This window comes from Lissotriton vulgaris, chromosome 8 (assembly GCF_964263255.1).
Source record: "Lissotriton vulgaris chromosome 8, aLisVul1.2, whole genome shotgun sequence".
In the NCBI taxonomy this organism is placed as follows: domain Eukaryota; kingdom Metazoa; phylum Chordata; class Amphibia; order Caudata; family Salamandridae; genus Lissotriton; species Lissotriton vulgaris.
This window is the reverse complement of record NC_141696.1, coordinates 247,798,927-247,819,086: the sequence shown is the minus strand read 5'-3', so window position 1 is coordinate 247,819,086 and position 20,160 is coordinate 247,798,927. Positions and strand designations below refer to the sequence as shown.

The following is a 20,160-nucleotide window of genomic DNA, read 5'->3' as shown; positions in this document are numbered from 1 at the left end:
ATGATTGGAGAGGTGAGACCCACTTTTTCCAGGTGGAAGTGAGAGAATCCGAGAAGGCGGTCATGGGATGTGGGGGCGCCAAAAATGATTGTTGCACCGGGCGCAACCAGTGCCCTGCAGGCTCCTAAGTGCTAATAAAATAAACTAAACGATGAATCAGAGCATGGTTTCATTTCATCTTTACCTCCTTTTAGTAGTTATGGTTTAATCCATGCACTACTTGGGTAATTCAGTTTGGGACAGACCACGTCCTCTCTTCCAGTCGCTCAGGAGACGCAGCCTCTAGAACTGGAGAAAAGGAGGACACAGGTGTAGCCTGTGCAGTGGTAACACAACATCCGCCTTTCTGCAGAATATACTCTGCACACCAGTGTTGGACAGCAATCAGCACTACATCGTCAATTAGACTAACCATTTTAAGTGTTTGATTTAGCTACAAGATCCTCTCTATTGTGGTCATCTTTAAAAGGTTGTGTTCCAGTGCTGTATGCCTCTTGAAAGGTGTGTGCCTTGCATCCGCCTCCTGCATCTCCTCCTTGGACCCCGAAGGCGCCTTGGGAGGCCTGCCCTGCTTCACAAGCACTAATAATTATACATGGAAAGAAATCTCATTAACCGCCCAGTGACAAGAAACAGTGCTATGTAGAAAATAAACAGTCTTACCCCGTAATTAAACTAAATACTTAAGGCATTCCTATCTGCATGGTGTCAAGGCACTGAGCAGCCGTTGATTTGCACGTGGGAAGTTGTGAATTGCTGTAATTACCAAGGGAAAACAACTTCTGACAGTAAATACCTTAGCAATGCACTCTCTCCCCTTGCATCCCTGCTGTTCGTGGCATTTCATCTCTCCTGCAGGCCCAGTGGGGTAACAATGGTCCCCGCTGTGCGGGGTTGGGGGGCCCTGAGCTCCAGGGGCATTGTGCACGGGCCGTGGGTCCCTTGACTGGGACATCCTGACTGGATCCTAAGCGTGAGGGGCCGCCTCAGGGTACTTTGCAGGGAGGATCCCTCGAGTTTCGTTGCACCACTGTGCTGACCAGTCCATTAATTTGATCTAATGACGAAGAGGGGCCGGAGGGGGCTGGGCGGAGGGGGGGAGGGGCAGATGAATGCCGATGTCCCTCCTCCCTGGCACCACCATCCAATTCTCGCCCGATAGCAGATTATAGGGTGTGGCCTATCGGACCTTTCCTGTGTTTAAGTACAAGAGCTGTAGAAAATGTCCCAGGTGGAGGAGGCCTAACCCTATTGCCAATGCTTGTTTGCAGCCTGTGTAAGGAGTGGGTAGAGGCGCCGGACACAAAATGTAGGATGGGTCGCCAATTGGGAGGTGGACTTTTGAGCCAGGGCTCCCCTCATTGTCGCCGAGGATGTCTTTCCCTACTTCGTTTCTGTTTTATGCCTTGATCTTTCAAGTTTACGAGAATTTTAAGAGCACTGCACAGAGGAAGCCCCCCTCGGTGCTTGAATTAAGCCAACAGAAAAACAGGGATTTCACCAGTTTTTTTTTACTTTAGATTTTATAGGCAAAGTCTAACAAGCGTATCATTAGAGAAGCATGTAAATGTGCATTTACAGAAAACGGGCAGTTCTCTTCTTACGTCATACCTCTACATCTTATGCACCAAGTATGCATCCGATTAAAAGGGATGACGTACTAGTCATTTTGTGGAAGAACCCTCTAGGGACGGAATGGAAGGCCGCATTTTATATGAGGCTTCCTTGTATTGGCCAGCAATGCATGGCGATCGATAATTTTCAAGGCAGCAGATTTTGAATAGCATGGGCAACACATGACTTTTTTCATAGGTCTGATGGTGGAATTATTCCACAGGCCGGATGGAGCCGCAAGAGGCCTGTGACCAGCAAACAGACCAGATTGTGTGTGGTTGAAGGTGGTCTAGAGACAACATGTCTTCAGAAACTATAACACATCTTTCATTAGATTTGACCAGCCTGGATCAGCACCCCATCTCTTTGAGGCCTCTCACTAATGCCCTTTTCCTGTCTGTTGACATTGCATCTTCAGTAATGGTGAAGTTGACTAATGGTGCAGTCTGATGATCAGTCGGCTATGGTAGAAAATGGTTACAGGTTGTCCACCAAAAAATGCTCTGTGTCCATGGCAGAAATTCAGAAAGGATAATATAGCAGAAGGAGCTCTTGACTTGGGTTTAATATTTGCTTCATTCATTTCTGCAAATCTTAACATACGCCTGTTGTGATACTTGCAGGGAATAATTCAACAACGTTAAACCCTGACATCATGCAAACGTTCTTGTTTTATGGTCCAATGTGCACACAAGAAATTGAAGTTTTGTGTCAGCAGTGCATGTGCTGCCCCCCCACCCCCCTCAAAGAAAAAAATCCATGTGAAGTCTAATGCACTACAGGAGGGAAGAATGCCACATGGCCAATAAGAAAATACCTTATTTAGAGTTTGATGGGCAGGACACCCTGTGAAGACGAGCCAGATGTCCTGTGCGGTGTATTCGAAATGTCACTCGCTAGAGTGCACTTGTAATAAGGTAGACAAGACATCCATCACATTTTTGACTGTGTAAAATGCACTGCAATCTCCAAAGAAAACTCAGTCCGTCTTGAATTAGGTTTAGAATCAAGAAATAATGCACTATTCTTTTTAGGTTTGTTAATAAAGGTATTTATTTCTTTTATTTAAAGTGCTCCTAATAAGCAGAAGCTTCTTGGCACTGAATGACATGATAAAGAGAAGGGCTATTCAGGGTGTTTTAATTGGAAGACATATATATATAATAGATTACAGGGAAGGGAGCTCAAGGCTTAGCTTGCTCAGACTCCAAACCCCTTTACTCCATTGGGGACTTTTACAATGCTGTACCTACCTTTACTAGTCGTGATTCTAACAGTGGTATTCTACACAGACCTGTTCCTTTATTGGTTAACACTTTCTGTATAATGGCCTGTCCTAACCATAAAACATTGTGAACTGGATAACCAATAGAAACGAGACACAACTGGGGAGAGATACTGGCATTCCATGGTCTTGGCATATAATGTTGGATACATAAGTGGAACCAATTGCACAAATCCATTTCCCGTGAGATCAATGTGGCTCAGTTTTAATCATGACCAAAGGTGAGGATCCTAAAGTGGATACATAATTGAACAGGAAAGTGGTCAGTTTTTATTTTGAGTAGTGGACATATGCACCTGTTGGGGAAACATCCTTTACAACGCAACTTTTACCACGCAGTGCTTTTACAACGCAAACCATTACAACACATTGCGCTGGGGGGCGCATTAGGATAGGGAATAGATTTAATTTAGTATCCAACACCTTCCCTACTATCCACGGGGACTGGAGTTGGAATAGTAAATTAAACTATTCACTATCCAGCACCCCTCAACACTATGCGTTGTAAAGGCATGCGTTGTAAAAGTTGCGATGTAAAAGCATGCAAGGCAAAAGTATGCGTTGTAATGTAATACATCCACCTGTTGCGTGAATTGGATTAAACAAAGGACTTTTGAAAAGGACGTTTGGTAGTTCATATTAGTCAGAAAGGATTGGGAAGAGTAAGAGAGAGGAAGGAGGGGACAAAAGATTACAGAGAACTGAATTTCTTTTTAACAAATAACTGGAACATGCATAGAGAAATACCTAGACATCTAAATATGTAGTGATATGGATGTACACCTATATACACACAGCAAAACTTTTTAGTACATAGAAACAGCAATATTTACATGTACAATGTTTTTCCCCTCCCCTGTATTAATGTATGTGCTTATAAATAGAGGTATAAGTACATGGACACATGTTTAACAACAAACTCATCCCAAAACCTCGGCATGCTTAATTTGCCATATCTAAGTATGCATGCACTGTATATGTGTGTGTGTGTGTGTGTGCGGTCGCTGCAATGCAGTTGAAATTAGGACCAAGTGACCATAGGAAGAATGTTTTATGTTTTGCTAATAAGATTTGTCAAACGGTGCAAAAGTTAACAAAACTTTTCAAATAAAAAGTTCATCCACCTCAGCTCCTTCCTTGAATGTTTTGGGATGATCGGTTAAGTGGGGCTGAGAAAAAATGGGGGTCCCAAAATGCATTTTCCATGGGGTTTTTTGAATAGCACCACAGCCTAAGTTAATTACACCAAATGTGCTAAAAAGCTAGATCTTTAACCAGAAAGCGTGCTTTTTGTGATTAGGTGTTCTTCTGTTCAGTAGTTTCTAGAAATTAAGCTTTACCATGTGTATATCTGGACAGTTGGGGTCGCAAGACTCTTGTGGTAGTCCAACGTACATGCAACTTTAAATAATAGAGCTATCTGATTGTCTGAGTTCTGCGGGAGGTCATGCTTTGATTGGCTGGCAGCAACATGATGAGAAATGTTCCAGTCACCATTTCAGGACATGGGGACTCAGACTCTGTCCCTGAAAATGAAAAAATAATATGTGGAGTGGCATTGTGTGGTATGGAAGGTTACCCGAGTTGACACTGAATTTCCCTATAGCACTTCAAAGCCTCAGCAAGGCTAGAAAGTGCAATATAAATGCATCTATATTAGAACACAATATGCTACCAATTATCTCCCTCTACGATCTATGTAAGCATCTCATGTAGGGAAGAAGTATTGAGGACTGGGAGGTGAAGAATAAAGAGAATAAAACCTAGATCATAGGGGGCAGCGGCTGTACAGTAGAAGGACACTAATCAAACTAAATAATTTGATATTTGGCCCATGCTCCGAACGGAAGAACAAAAAGTAGTATCAGCGAGCGTTGGCCAATTAAAGGCACCAAATAAGAATGAAAATGAAGCCAAAGATTGGTTAGCAATTGGCGGGCTCCAAGTCCCTTATAGTAAACCATATCCCTCGCAAAGCGATAGCACATGCGCTGTGGCAGGGGGGACCTAAAAGGTAGCCTAGGTCCAAAAATGCGAACAGTGGAATACATTCACTGGACCAGGAAGCAGTACTTGGGGAGGGATAATAAGTAAAGAAGTCAAGCTGGCACATGCTGACAATGAGAAGCAGGGGAAATGAGATTGACGATAAAGCCAACCAATAGTAAGCAAGCTCTACGCCCTCCCCATAAACTCAGAAAATGTCTCCCATGCAAGCGCTGTCTCATGTGGGACCTAAAAAAGGAGAGGTATACAGATAATGTATGGTCATGAACGAAAGAAGGCAAAACCTCAGATGTATCCTTTTTTTGGAGAGCCCGTCTCACTTTTGTCACAAATAAAGATCTCCCTAAAAAGCTTTCCAACCATCTGTCCAAGGACACAAAATTGCAGGGATTATGTGGGGTAGAGAATCTGTAGCATGTTTATATTGTATTCTTGTCACGAGATAAAACTCACAGCTGGCAGCACCTTCAGGGGCATCACAATAGTTGACATAAAATAATACCTCCAAGTTCAAAGAAACCTAAAACCTTCTTCCACATCTTGAGCATACCCATCAGCTTTGTCTAAATCACAACAACAGAATTTCGCAGAGTTTCATAAAAAGTCTGCAAGATTCCACATAGTTCAAGAGAGCAGGCATAATTTCTAGACGTTGAGGAGAATTCTGCACGTTGAGCTGCTCATGCTGATGTATGGCACTGGGAACTTGTTGCGCACTGTAAAATCTGCGAGAACTGCACCATTTGGCGCACCAGAGGGTGCTGCTTTTTTCTTCTACTTGGGTAAAATGTTCTACTCGAGCTGAAGCTTTCTTAGTAGAAATGGTCGCAACCTGCCACGATTGCCCGAGTTGAGAAACCTCACTGGGAGGACGTCTAGCACCCAAAACAAAAATCGCACAATCGGAACTCAAATCTTTGCTTGCACTCACCAATGCGTGAAAAAAAGTGGAACACAAAGTTGACAAAACTCTGCCAATTCTGTCAGCGGAGTGGGGTTTAGCCCACACTCCTACTTTTTTTTAATTTATTTATGGTATTTGCATATATACATACAGAGAACAGGGTGGCTTCAATGTGGGAACCCGCCTGTTGGCATCTTTATATCGTACATGTTTGGCCAATTACGGGCCCCTCGTTCGGATGAGTAATAAAGGGAGAAGGAAGGTGGAAAAAGTGAATAAGTAAAGACAGAAGAGAGAGAGATTGCATCGATCTGATAGTAGCAAGATTTTATACATTTATTGTTGGCTAGTTGTCGAGCTTAGGTTGTTTGTCGCTCAAGTAGGGTCAAAAGTTGGTAGGGCGGCGTCAAGTGAATTCCATAAGTCTCCGGAGGTGGATCTCCAGGGTGAGTATCTTCTCCCTAAAGTGTCAGCTCCCCTTAGGTAGGCTATCCAGGAGAGCCACCCACCATATGACACTTTAGATGTGTCTTTCCAGTTTGTGAGTATTAGCGTCGTTGCTGCGATTAGGAGAAGGTCCAAGAGTTCTCCCTCTCCCTTTGTAGAGAGATTGGTTCGGATAGAGGCTGTGATGATCGAGTGGAATCCCCTTGACATTTTTAATTGGAACATCTTGTCTATGGAATCAAAGACCCTCCCCCAGAATGCCGTGAGAGTGGGGCACAGGAAGATCAGGTGTTCTAGGTCCCCTTTAGCCTCGTTGCAGTTCCAGCATGCATCGCTATCTCTTAGTCCCAGTTTGTGCAGATGCCCAGGGGTCCAGAATGTTTTGTGTAGGAGCCACAGTTTGGTCTGCGCTAGTACAGGGGTGATCTTAGCCTGTGTGGCTTATGCCCATAGTTTGTCCCATTCTTGGTCCTCAAGTGGTGGGTGTATGTGAGAGTTCCAGTATTTTTCTGTCTTTTCATTGGTGTTGTTTTTTTTGCACGGTGAGAGTTTTGTGTATGCGGGAGACCTGGTGCCCTAGCTTATTTATATTTGTGACGTATTGGAATATAGATGGCTTCAAGTTTGCTATTTTAGGGCTGTTTTGATCTTTAGGAACTTGTATAGGTCTGAGTCTGGGGCTTTATTCTTTTTTAAGGACTTGACTGACTTTTCTATCTCTGTTGCAGTGAAATCTGTCCCAAGTTTCATGCTATCTGCGTCATCTAGCTTTGGTAGACCAAGTTTTTCTAGGTATTTTTTGCACTCGTCTTTATCTAGTTGTTTGCGGTTTCTGTAGAGGTCTGAATAGAATTGCCTAAAAATTCTGAGAATGTCTTTGTGTTTGGTGTATGTTTTGCCGTCCGTGTCAGTGATTGAAGTGACTGCTCTCTGATTGCTTTTGTATTTCAGATATGAGGCGAGGAGTTTACCTGCTTTGTTGGTTTCGCATAGGTTCAGTGCCTTTCCTCTGTTGAACCAGAGGCCGGTTCTTTCGCTAATGATTTTGTTGTATTTGTACCTGGCGGTCGTTAGCTTGTGAAGAGTGAGGTCCGTCCGATTATCTTTTATGAATTCTAGTTCTAGCCTTTTGATTTCTGCATCTAACTCAGTCAGTTTTAGATTTGCCTTCTTTCTGATTCTGGCCGAAATGTTGAGTAGTTTCCCTCTAATTGTGGCCTTCAGGGCGTACCAGAGATTGTCTATGCTTACCTCGTCGTTATCATTTGTGGCTATGTATTTGGTGGGGGCATCTGTGACCTCTTTCTTATGGTCGGGATCTGTGATAATGCTGTTCCTGTACGTCCATCTGCACGCTTTTACCTCATTGTGTTGGCACGCTAGTTTCAGGCTGATTGTTGAGTGGTCTGAGACTATCCTTGGTTCTATTAGGGCTTCTTCTATCATGTGCGTGTGTGTCCCTGACACCAGGATGTGATCTATTCTTGTGTGTGATTTGTGTGGGTTCGAGTAAAATGTATAGTCTGTCGTGGTTGGGTGTGTGAGTCGCCATGTGTCTCTGAGGATGAATCTTGTGCATATGTTGAGGAGTGCTTTGTGGGAACTGTTTGGGTGGTAGTGGCAGTGGGATTGTCTGTCTAATAGTGGGTCTGGCATGTTGATATCTCCTGCAACTATCAGTAGTTCATTATGTAGGATTTTTTCAAGGGCGATGGCGACTTCCTCACAGAATTCAAGGTCGTCTGTGTTGGGGCCATATATATTCGCTACATGTATCTGATCACTCCCTCTTGAGATGTTGGTTACCAGTAACCTGCCTTCACTGTCTAGCGTGTGTGAGTTAATCATGAGTTTCGAGTTCTTGGAGATGAGCGTCATGACTCCCCTTCTCTTTCGATTAGCTGGGGAGCCGTTCGAGTTGGCAATCCACTTTGCTTTAACTAGTTTGTAGCTTTCCTGTCTAGTTTAGTTTCTTGTAATAGGACTATGTCACTCTTGGACTTGGCCAGGTATTCTAGTATTTTCCTGTGCTTAATGGGGTGGTTCAGGCCTTTGACGTTTAGTGAGGTTATTTTGAGGTCAGTCGCCAGCACGACAGAGGTGTTGTTAGCCATTGCATAGGTGGTGTGGGTGCCACTTTCAGTGCCCGACTCTCATTGGCAGATTCGTTAAATCAAAGATTGGCTCTTGCAGTACTGTAGATTGAAAAAGCAAAGTCTAGAAGATGTGAAAGTAAGAATACAAAAGAGTACTGTCCCTTCATTTCCCTCCCCTGTCCCTGGTGCCCCCCTCCTCCTCCCCTCCTTTGTCTCCCCTTACACCCCTCCCCTCTCCCTCCCTCCACCCCCCGCATCCAGGATCTGGAAAGTGTGATGACAGGATCGCCATTGCGCCTTCCGGAGCAAAGTCTAATTAGAAAACAATGTGAACTGTAATTTTTTTCAAGACAGTAGAGTTTTTCAAAATAGTGGAGTCAGTGCGCCTCAAATGTCGAGGCTCCTAGTCTAGAGATGTATTTGGCCTTGAAGACTAATAGATTGGGTTAAAAAAAAGGATACTGTGTGCTGCGGCATGCTGGGATGTGGTGGTTGTCGGAGTCCGTTTTCCTTGAGGTAGATATGGTTTGAGACATGTGTCTCCGTTCCCTGGGGTAGTTCTGCTCTTAGAAACTGGTTACAAAGGATACTGTGTGCTTGGCAATTTGGTTACTGAAGGACATTACATTGTGATACTAAATGCTATTATGATACATAATTTCCAAATGTGGTAGTAGTTCCTTTAACAATTTATTGTGTATCAAATTTGGCATGCACCTGGGATACCAAGATTTCAGCTTCTATACCCTGATAAGTAGGAATTATGGCTTTGGGCATGATCTTGATGAAAAAAGATATGCAAGTGTGATCAAAAACGTGCCACAAGCATGGGGCGACTATGAAGATTGCTGTGTGGGAATGGTTCCAATTGTGTAGCTGCAATTTTTGGGTCATGTTTTTTGTTGTCGTGAGGAAGGTGTTATTTTGGTCTGAAAATATGGTGGAGAGCATCTAAGTCAACTTTGCAAGCATCCCTGTGGGTTTAAAGCAGCTTACACACTTGAAAAAATAGGTATTTGCGGAAATTTTGATTTTAGAACACGACATGCTGCTGGAATAAAAATAATTTGTTAATGATATTGCTGCTGAAACACTACCTTTTATAGTGATCGAAGTTCCAGGCACCCCACCACACACAGTGATGCTGCTTTTTTAAGGTGGTGGTGCCTAAACAGTAGATTGGAGCCGTAGGCATTAGCAGAGTCCTTTCTCGATCTGTGATATCAAAGCAATGAAAGGTACTTTCCAAAGGAGAGCTCCAAGGCAACCAGAGAACTGGAAAGTAGTGTGCAAAATGTGTTGGAGTAGACAATGAACATAGGCAGGAGTGACTTTTGGATTAATAGGCTCTTTGCAGCAATTTCATAATATTTGACGGTGGATATAGGAAAGACTTGACAAAGTCTTTGCCTCAGAGGGCAACTTTTAAAGGGTAGATTAAACGAAGAACACAGGACTCACCGTTGACTATACTGAAGACAGCATTAGATGGCTACAGCAAAGTGTGTGATTCGCAGTTTAAATAACACCGCTTCCACAGTGGGACTTTTTACCACCTTGAGATCTTCTTGCGTTACAGTATGTTCTAGGTGGGTTTAGTTTGACTATAGGGGAAGGGGCCATCCTTGGAGAATAGTTTCTTACTTTGTTGCTGAGTCATTTGGATTCTGCTAATGAATGTGTTGGTGGGGCTGAGAGGATGGGTAAAAGGTGCTCCAAAGTTCACAGTCCATGCGATATGTGGAGCAGCCTACATAAGTCTGTTCCTATCGGACATGCATCACTGAAGGCTTCTCTTCCTACAATTGAATGAGAAGTGAGCAAAAGGATTCTCAGAGGTTCAAGTGCAGATTCACTTTGCAAAGAAAGTTAATCACTAGTTCCACACTGAAGGAAACACCTAATCTAAGCTTGAATAGACACTTTCTTTAGGGATACCAGATGGCTCCAAGTAATCAAAGCTACTATGTGCCAGTCCTGGTCTTTCATTTTACAGCCTAGTGCATTATGGCAGTTGTAATCCTGACTCGCCTCAATTGACCCACAATGGACTGAATTTTCAGGATTACACTGGTTTGTAAAGGCATGCCTGGCCAAGAATAAAGTATCAAAGTAACACTAGGAGGGAGTGAAGAGGTAATGCTCAAAAGAGCAGGAGAGGTGGATACGTCCTCCTCAAGTTATATTGTCAAAAAGCAGAGGGATCCACCCTTATTGGAAGTATAGAAGTGTTCCTACAGGCTACGTGTATCTCCTACAATGGTGGAAAGCACACAGCTATGTTTAAATACCCCTCACACACCAAAATGAACCTTGGCGGCATGCTTCATCATCGGGGTTTTCTCGCTGCGGGACGTGGTGTGCTATAACATACAACTACGTGGGAGCACTCTTTATGAAATATAATACTATTTGAGGTGTAGGAGCATGAGTGGAAGGGTCAGAAGTGAGTGAATGGTGAAAAATTAAAAAATACCTGGCTCAGTGGGAAAAAAAATGTTAATGTTCCTTTGAGCTGGTATAGTTAAAAGTGGGGAATGAGATGGAAATACTATGCTTTAATGGACAGTGTCTCCTGTGTCAACATGTTTCAAAGCCCTCCCCTGGCTTCTCATCGGGATCTAGAAGAGATCCCTTCTACACTCAAATCAAAACAACTGTGTATTTACATATAATCCTTACTAAGTGGTGCACATAAAATTTACATGCACAGTATGCTATACCCCAGTAGGTATATTGCTAAATGGGTTCTGGAAGAATAAAAACAGAGTTAAAATAACATAACACATCCAAACTGCACCATATGTGGTGTTGACCTGTAAAGAAAAGTGACATATTTCTGTGATATATTTTTCTTATTTGTAACCATTATAATTGGTAATCAGTGCTGTGTTATGCCGGCGAGATGGGACAATACAAAAACATACACACACAAAACCTAAAACACACACTCTATATCTAAGGACCACGTGGTGTGCGTATCGATATGATAAGTATAACTGAGAGTATCTTTTAAATATATCTCTCCTTCAAAAAAAAAAAGTTTAGTGACAGACTAAGAAGCCTCCAAAGTCTAGGCTGTTCACTTACTCTTATATCGCCCAGATAATGACCCAATAGCCTTCAAAATGGGAGGGAAGGGGTACCTATAGTCACACACTGTTAAAAGAAATTGAAAAAGAAAAATTGTTGGTTTTGAGATCATTCCTAATTGAGCAGCGTTTCACAGTTGCAAATCGGCTGTGCCATACTTACAATATCAAGGTTACCTCCTGACCAGCACACTGCCTCGCCGCGGCTCAATGGAACATTGAGGCAGTGTCCTTAAAAACTGAGCATAATTGTTAGTTTTGCAGCCAAATACTGCACTAATTGGTACAAACACTAGACCGTCAAAAAATCCAAGACACTACCTATTCCTAACTCTTTAAACTATCCTAGCGTAAAATGCGGACCAGCCGGATAATGAAAAAATAATAATGATATTAAAAACAAAAGTAAACCAGGTCTGGGCAAGTATTTACAAATGGTAAATGTAATTGTGTTTATGGTAGACATTGTACCAAGGGAGTGGGCAGCAAGACATGCGGGTTACTCCGAAGAGGTTTTTTCATGTGTCAGAATATGCACGACAAAAAGTTGCTTCAAAAGATTTTTATGTAGAGGACATATAGTGGTAATGACACCTCTCTACAGATGGGTGAGCTCAAGATGACAAAAGTGAATAGGAGTTGAAAAACGTGTGGCAGGACAGTAAATTCCATGGGGTAATGTACAGGCCACATTATATCAGGGGTGTTTTTCTGCTGGTCCCAAGTGTTTAATAGAAGGTTGGTTAACAAAAGGGTTCTGCCCAGTCGTTTCAAGAGTTTCTATGCAGCGTATTTGCAGTAGTTTTCTCTTCCCAGACATAGTGACAAAAGTCACGGGGAGATACAAATCAGCTAAATTGTCCCCAAGGGATGTCGTTGTTCAAACCTGTAATGTGTGTCCCCCAAATGGAGCACCCACCGCTGTTCCTTCTCGAGAAGACCATGAGCTCTGTTCATTTGTTTGATAATGGTCCACTGTAGGTCTTTCATTGTGTGTTGGGTTGTCAAGTAGTGGGTAGCCATTTTCGTAGTCTGGAGGAACACTTCTATACTTTCCCATAAGGGTGGATCCCTTTGTTTTTTTACAAGAATAAAGTGTACCTGATGAAATTAAGAAACCTTGTAACCTTTTCTGTTCCTTTAACTCTTTCTCCTTTATCTGTCTTTTCCGACCTGTGTTAAATTCTGCTATATGTAATTAAATCAATGCATCTTCTTTGTTTTTGCACTTCTGAATGTTCTACCATAGATGGAATAGTAAATTATACTATTCCAACATCCAGCGCCTCCTCCGCAAGTTGATGTTACGACTTGGGGGTAATAGTATGCGTTGTTACAACACAGTTGTTGTAACGACCGCCGCGTTGTAACAACATGCGGGGTAACCGGCTGCAAAAAAAAGAGGCATATTCCAAATGGTAAACAACCCTGACCACGAAACCGTCACCATGCATGTTGTTACAACGCGGTTGTTACAACAACTGCGTTGCAACAACGCATACCATTGCCCCGCAAGTCGTAACAACGACTTACGGAGGAGGGAGAAGGTGTTGGATTTAAAATCTAACACCTTCCCTACTGTCTGCACAGACTGGAGTTGGAATAGTAAATTATACTATTCCAACATCCAACGCCCCACTCTGCAAGTGGTTATTACGACTTGCGGGGTAATAGTATGCGCTGTTACAACGCGGTCGCTGTATCAACCACATTGTAACAACATGTGGGGTAACGGGCTGCGGAAAAAAGAGGCAGATTCGTTACAAACACCAGTCACTAACTCCTATGGGAATTTCACTGTTATGCCTGTTCTAGGTTTGCTCAGGCGCGGTGCGTCCATAGGGGTGTGGGGGCGTAACCCCCCCCCGCCCGCAGCCCCCCGCAGGAGACGCCGAGGGAGAACTGACAATGCATGCCAGTCAGCATGACGTCGGACCGCCCACCCCCTTCAGAGACTGAAGGGGTGGGCGGTCTGGCGTCATGTTGATTGACATGATTGTCACCAGCCACCAGGGCAAAAGAGAGGCAGCAACACATGTGCGCATGAGTGGGGACGGAGGGTGATTTTTTTTACCCGTGCCCACGCATGCGCACTTGTGTTTCCGCTTTTTTGCGCATGCTCAATAGGAGCCCTTCGGCCTCCTAATGGGCGTGCTGCGGGCGCAGAGTAACCTGTGCCCCTGCAGTGCCAGGATTGGCTGTAAGGGGCTGCCAGTGGCATTCGACGACGTGAAGGCGCCAAGGGGTTGAGGAGCAGAGGAGGTGCAGACCCGGACCGGCGGTGATGTAAGTTTTATCATATATTTAATCCCCCCCCGAGCAACATCAAACCCCCCCCCCTCAGCCCCCCTCTGCGACTGATGTACAGGGCTTTTATACATCATGGGTTTTCAACTCCAAATGACTACCGCAAGCATGTTTGTTCACAGAGCGCTACATGCTGCTATGTGTTGTTATGTGACCTTCAGCTAGGTATTTTTACATAATGCCAGGTAACTGGTGATCATGTAAAGCGATTCACTGCTTTCTTCGGGCCGAATTGGCGCTATATAAAACTGTAAAAAAAAAAATAGCATGATTTAATTTAGTGTTACGAAATGTTTTTGATTTACTTCCACATTATTTTAACCCCTTTGCTGCGGCGGGAATTATGCAGCGCTCGCATGCTCGTGACGGAGTTGCTTCGTCACGAGCCGCGGTTGAGCTGTGCTCGTGACGGAGCGGTTCCGTCATGGCCCGCCCCGCTCAATGGAACGTCCAGCGCAGGCGCGAAATTCGCGCCGCGCAGGCGCGCCGAGCGGGCCATGATGGAACCGCTCCGTCATGAGCACAGCTCAACCGAGGCTCATGACGGAGCGGCTCCGTCATGAGCATAGAACGGGTTAATAAGCACCTATATGTCAATGCAGTGACTTCGAGTCTCCGAACAGTGTAATGGGAAAAACCTTTCCACGTGCTCGCCGTAGGAACTCAAACTTTTACGCCTCACCACTTTCAAATGTCACCAGCCGCCCCTGGGTTTGCTGCTTGTGGTGCCGCTTGAATTCTCTGAACCACGCATGTTTACCAGCTCAGCGGTGCAAAAACCCTACTCACAAACATCTGGATAATTACAACAATCCTGAAACCTCACATTACTGCCCTGAACTTATAACACACTCCCAAAAGCTTTGCTCAACAAAGAGCACCTCTTAAAAACACACACTGTGAGAAAAACGATTCAGGGTTATTAAATAATTATTTTCAAGAAAGTAATTTGTCAAGTTCACACGAGTAGGTACCAAGTCAATGGGCGAGTATTTCGTCTAATTTGGGATTTTGTCTTTCAGATCTAGTACTTGAAACCGTACATTTTTAAACTTTATAGAGAACTACATGAACCAGAATGCAAAGTAGAAAAAAAAGAAAAGGCCTGTGGATAAACTGTGGAAAAGTTGCGTACTTTCACAACTGAGACATACGTGTGTGTCTCATGGTTGCCGTCATCTGGGGGTGGGGGGGCAATACAATATCAGATAGAACGGAGATACTCTTGATTTTATTGCACCATGGCAAGTTGCATCGTGCATCGTGCTAAGACAATATATTATTCATCTCGTCATATTTCTGATAAGCCAATGTTAAAAACACATGCTGCTTAATGTCACAGATGACCGCAGTTTGCCCAAAATTATATCTTTCTTAGTTAGCTGACACGAGCAGCACATGTGGCTCGGAATTTTGTTCAGCTTCCGAGAATACAGTGAGTGTCCATCCCCCCATCACCCCCCACATCAACTCTCCCCTACCCCCAACTCTGCCACGGGCTTTTCCAGGATTAAAGAGTTCTCTAGCAACAAAAATACGTTTCCCATCACTAACCTGTGAGGATGAACAGCAGCAAGAGCGCTGGAAGGAAGTCTCCTTGGCTGTTTGGTTTCGGTATGTCCATTCAAAGTGGGGGGCAGGTCCCGTTCACCCCCACTGGAGCCGGTTTTGCCAGCGCGGTGAGAGAGCGTCTAGCCGCACACGTGCGCGAGACGGACAGCTGGGGCGACTTCCGATGCTAAACTCTTGTCAAAGGGTGGCTCGCGGGAGCAAGGGACCCATCACCAACGTCCACAGCATCGGTCTTCTCAGTTCATCCCTGAAACTGTGCATGCATCGCAGCTGTCCCCCACCAGACTACCAAAGCGCCAACTAATGTTTTCTAAACTCTTCAGACATAAAAGCGCCTGTGCCTTTGTCTGAGAGCAGGCTACAGTCCCGGCCGGCTCCTTCCCCTCTGCTTTCCAGCTGCTGGTCCCGGTGCCTGCTTCTCAAATTTCAACCTCCTGGGTGGCACTGGGAATCTTAAAGAGGCAGATACCCTTTACTCGTGGTTTTAGCCAAACTCAGATTTGGGCGGCCTTATTTTCCCGGACTGGTTGCATCTTGATTGCTTTTTCATATCAAATGCAAGTGTACCAAAATACATAGAAATTAAAACAGTGATGAATAACTCACATACTTAGATCTTGGAGCAAATAAACCTCAAGTATTTCAAAAATCTTCATGCTTTTCTTTCATTGTAGCGTTTATTTTGGTGCAAATTTATATAGCGCGAACATGACCCGAAGGTATTGGAGCGCTTTACATGAGCATCAGTTACGTTACACAAGACGCATTCCATTTTTTGGCAGGCACGGGGAGATTGTGATTTGCCCAGGATCACAGAACATGTGGAGTCGACACCGAAGCTCGAACGTTGGTTTTCCAGCTCCAAAGTCGGCAGTCTAGCCGTGAGACCACATCCTCTTCCCAGCGTTGATAGTTTGGCACTCATAATTAACCGAGTTCCCATATTTTGGTACCACCTCCAGCCCTGCCTCCGATATTTGTACAGCACCTTACACCCCTGGAGCCAGGTAGGCAACAAGATTTGGGGGGTGGGTTGTACTTCTTCCAGCCATAGACAGAGTTGCTCTAAGAAGTGGTGAAAACACAAGACAAGCCTCATCAACAAGTAAATGGTCTTTTAAAAGCTGCAATTAGAGGGTCACCAGCCCACAAAGCTGTCTCAGCCTGGGCTGACAGACATGTAAATTGATACTTGTATAGCGTACTACTCACCCGCAAGGGTCTCAAGGCACTTGTACGAATACCGCTGTGGAACCCATCCTGGCTTTCCCTGTGAGGTGTCCACTCCTGGGCACCCCCAAGGTGGAGGCCAGGCATCCTTAGCGTTGTGGAGATTAAGCAAGCTATTGCCCAGAGTTGCAGAGTGGGACTCCATGATTGGAATAGGCACTGAGGCGAGAATTATTAGGTCAGTGGAATTTTTGAGCCCAAGACCCGCCGAGGCAGGGAATTGAACCGTGGTCCCCGGCTAGACCGCTGCATCAGGGTCTGCCGCTCTAACCATTGAGCCACACTTCTCCACGTGAAGGGGGGGGGCTGAAGCCCGGTGAGCCCAATGGGTGTTGCGCTTGCATGGAGCTTGGAGTTATAGTTTTCAATTCACCGTAAGGCCTACATATCCCTGCATGCAGATTGTTGTCGGCTAGAGAGCCGGGAAAGACAGAAATCGTCACAGAGACGGTTGTGTGCACATTGTATGTTTGAATGGAATCCCCATACTAAATATTCAAGTGTTATTGCCTGTTGTTTTTCATATATTCATTGCATTTTTAGCTCACCTATAGAGATATAAAGGCAGAGCTCGCAGGTTTAGGAGGTGTATGCATGAGCAGTGTTTTTTTTAATTTACATTCTAAGATTTGTAGTTCTGATACTGTCATTAAAAAACTCCAGTTCCAGAATGTAAAGGTAAAAGCTCCACTGGATAAACTTCTCTCGCATGGACCTGGAAAACTCTAGAGCTCTCATAAAGGTTAGATATTACATCTGTGGAGGCCATTTCACTCCATGTCATAAGACTCTATAAATAAGGTTTGCATTTTGCATTCCTAAAGTGCTTATTTTGTACACCGGTATTGCACATAGACGCACAAAATGCTCTCTGAGTCAGGATCGATGTTCTAGTTGCAGGACACAAAGTTCATGCATTTTCAACATAAAAATTCTGCGCTTCATCCGATTCCCTGTGAGTAGTACAAAGCCCTACTGATCGGGGTTAATTAGCTTCTTTATAGTTCTCTTCAGTCGGGTGACCAGGACTTTGTCCAGGACTCTCACCTCTACATTCAGGAGTGGTATTGACCTTGGCACAATATGTATGCGGCTTCCCTTCCGTGTTAGCCGCGGTCCATGCAGGTCAGAGCAGTGGGCAGGGTGGATTTTGACAGACGACTGCGAGGGAAAATTAAATAAATAATTAATTTCCTCTTGTCGTCTGTCAAAATCCCCCGCAACCGGCCCCACAGCCCCACGGCTCTTACCTGCATGGGCAATAGCTGTTCCTAGTGGATTACAACGAAAGTGGCTAGTCTCTGGCCTTTTGGGAGAACACCCAGACACCTCGCTTCCCGAAACATGTTGCATAGGTGAGGCCCAGCTCACTTTCCAATTTTCTATAAAGCTCTGATGACATGTTGCTCTGACTCTGTGCTTTTCTGGTCTGGATGTCCCTAGTTGACATACCTATCTCTTACCCACTAATGTTCACCTCCATGTCCTGTCTCACCTCCTCAGTGAGCTCCTGTACAGTGATCTCCCACAGGCACTTTCTGACAGTGTGATGTGTGAAGTATAGGGAGAGGTAGTAGAACGCAATTGCTTCTGCTATTTCTCCATTGGTTCTAACTACCTCCCCCTCCTCAGTCTGCAGTTAATGCACCCAACTTCTCTCTTTTTCTCTGCTGCCCAGCCAGGCCAGCAGTCACCGGCCTTTTCTCCTACTTCACAGACTCTCCATCGGGAGGCAAGGGTGATGCTGAGTGCCTTATTTTCGGATAGGGCCCTGTATTCTTGTTGTTTGAGACGTAGCTTGGAAGGCTGCTCCTGTGTGGGGGGTATGACCTGCTGCCTGCTGCCCTTTTGGCTGGGTGAGAAGGACTGGAATTGCATCTGTGGAACCCAGGACTCTAAAGTGACTCCAAGGGCTAGTTGGCTGGCATCCTGACTAGAGCCTAAGGGACAGAGATCTCCAACAACCTTAAACCCAGGATCTGGACTCCGCCATCTGTGAGTCCTACTGTGCCAAGTGTTGCCCCCCTGTCCTAGACCCTTTGAGGTGGCCTAAAGTTTCCCTACCAGCCCATCTGTGTACTTAGCAGAACTAATCCATCTCCTCTGCTCCGAGGCGCAACTCCGAGTAGACCGACCCATTGCCTCTCCTGTGAGGATTCTCCTGACGCAAGGACTTCACATCGACCTCGGAAGCCACATCGGAACTGCTGCCTGTGCAAAGCTTCCCCGATACACACCTTCACATCGCTAAGCTCTTGTCGACGATAGTCTTTGATCAGAAGTCGACCATACTATTCTTTCTGCAACAGATGAGCTTTCCCAACAAGTTAGATACATTCAGGCTAAGTGAATACAAAACTAACAACCTTTGTAGACTCTCATACAGTGGAAACCGCTATTTCTCCATTTATCTGAGTTGTTTTTGATTCTGTTGTACTTTTATTGTTTCCTAGCTGTTAATTAGCCCTAAGTAATAGGTTGACTTTCAGTCAGCCCTGTTTATTTATCCAACAACTCACATCGTGCTGAGAGTGAGGTGAAGAAGATGGTGTCTTAGCATTTATATATGTAGTTAAGAGTATTTGTAAAGTGTACACCTAGACAGGATGTAAGCACTTTGTGCAGTTCATAATTATCTATATTACTGAGAAATGATGTATGGAATAGGGATCTGGCTCAACACCATTTCCATCAGGGTCCAAAATGGAGAACACCAGCCAGCAGCCCTCTCGAGTTTCCCAGGTCCAGGCATGAGTAGCTCATTCAGTCCAGGTTTTTTCTTTGCATTATGGGACCTGCAGTCCTGATTATAAAATGGCATATTCAGAAATATGAATCTTAGAGTACAAATGAAGAAAACCTGGACCCTGTGAGCGGCATAACATGTATCTGGGAATCTTGAGAGCTCAGAGCCTGACAAGCCTAGGCTGATAAAACTCACTTAGAGTGAATTTGTAAAATGAGGAATAACTATTTATTTGAACAATTTGAGAAAAATGAAACAAGAAAATGGCACAAGAAACATATACTTAAACAATGGCAGGAGTAATGGCCAGAGGGTTAATAAGCACTTGGGCTTAGAGGAGTGTAGAGGAGAAAGGGTATACCAGTGGTTCCCAAACTTTTTTGACCTGTGGCTCCCTTGACCTAATCGGCAGTTGACTGTGGCTCCCCACCATTTATTTTACCGGTGGGTGGGGGGTATGTACTTTCTGTTGTCTTCCTTATAGTAATTGGGACGCAATGAAGGTATTATAATGGTTAGAATGCTTGAATTTTAATCTCATCTTTCACTTCACTCATCTATCCATCCTTTTGTCCATCTACCCCCTTTCACTCAGTCATCAATCCTTACATCCACCCTTACACTCATCCATCCATTCACCATTTCACTTATCAACTCATCCATCCACCCATTCACTTGCCCATCATCTACCCTTTCATTCATCCATCCATCCATCCTTTCACACACCCATTCACCAATTTACTCGCCCATCAGCTGCCCTTTCACTCATCCATCCATCCTTTCACACCCATCCACCCTTTTACCCATCCATCCACCCTTCCACCCATACATCCATCTATTTACCTTTTCTCTCATCCATA

At 44.5% G+C, this 20,160-nt stretch overlaps 1 protein-coding gene across 1 annotated transcript in view; it reads right to left on the bottom strand.

Annotated features, from left to right (window-relative positions):
• Positions 1-15,718, bottom strand: part of CYYR1 (cysteine and tyrosine rich 1) — a 247,565-nt gene extending 231,847 nt beyond the window's left edge. Inside the window, exon 1 of the mRNA XM_086933261.1 lies at positions 15,307-15,718. Within this exon, the coding sequence (XP_086789387.1) occupies positions 15,307-15,376 (70 nt within the window). The 5' untranslated portion in view covers positions 15,377-15,718. The remainder of the gene's footprint in view (positions 1-15,306) is intronic.
• Positions 15,719-20,160: the final 4,442 nt, after the last annotated feature.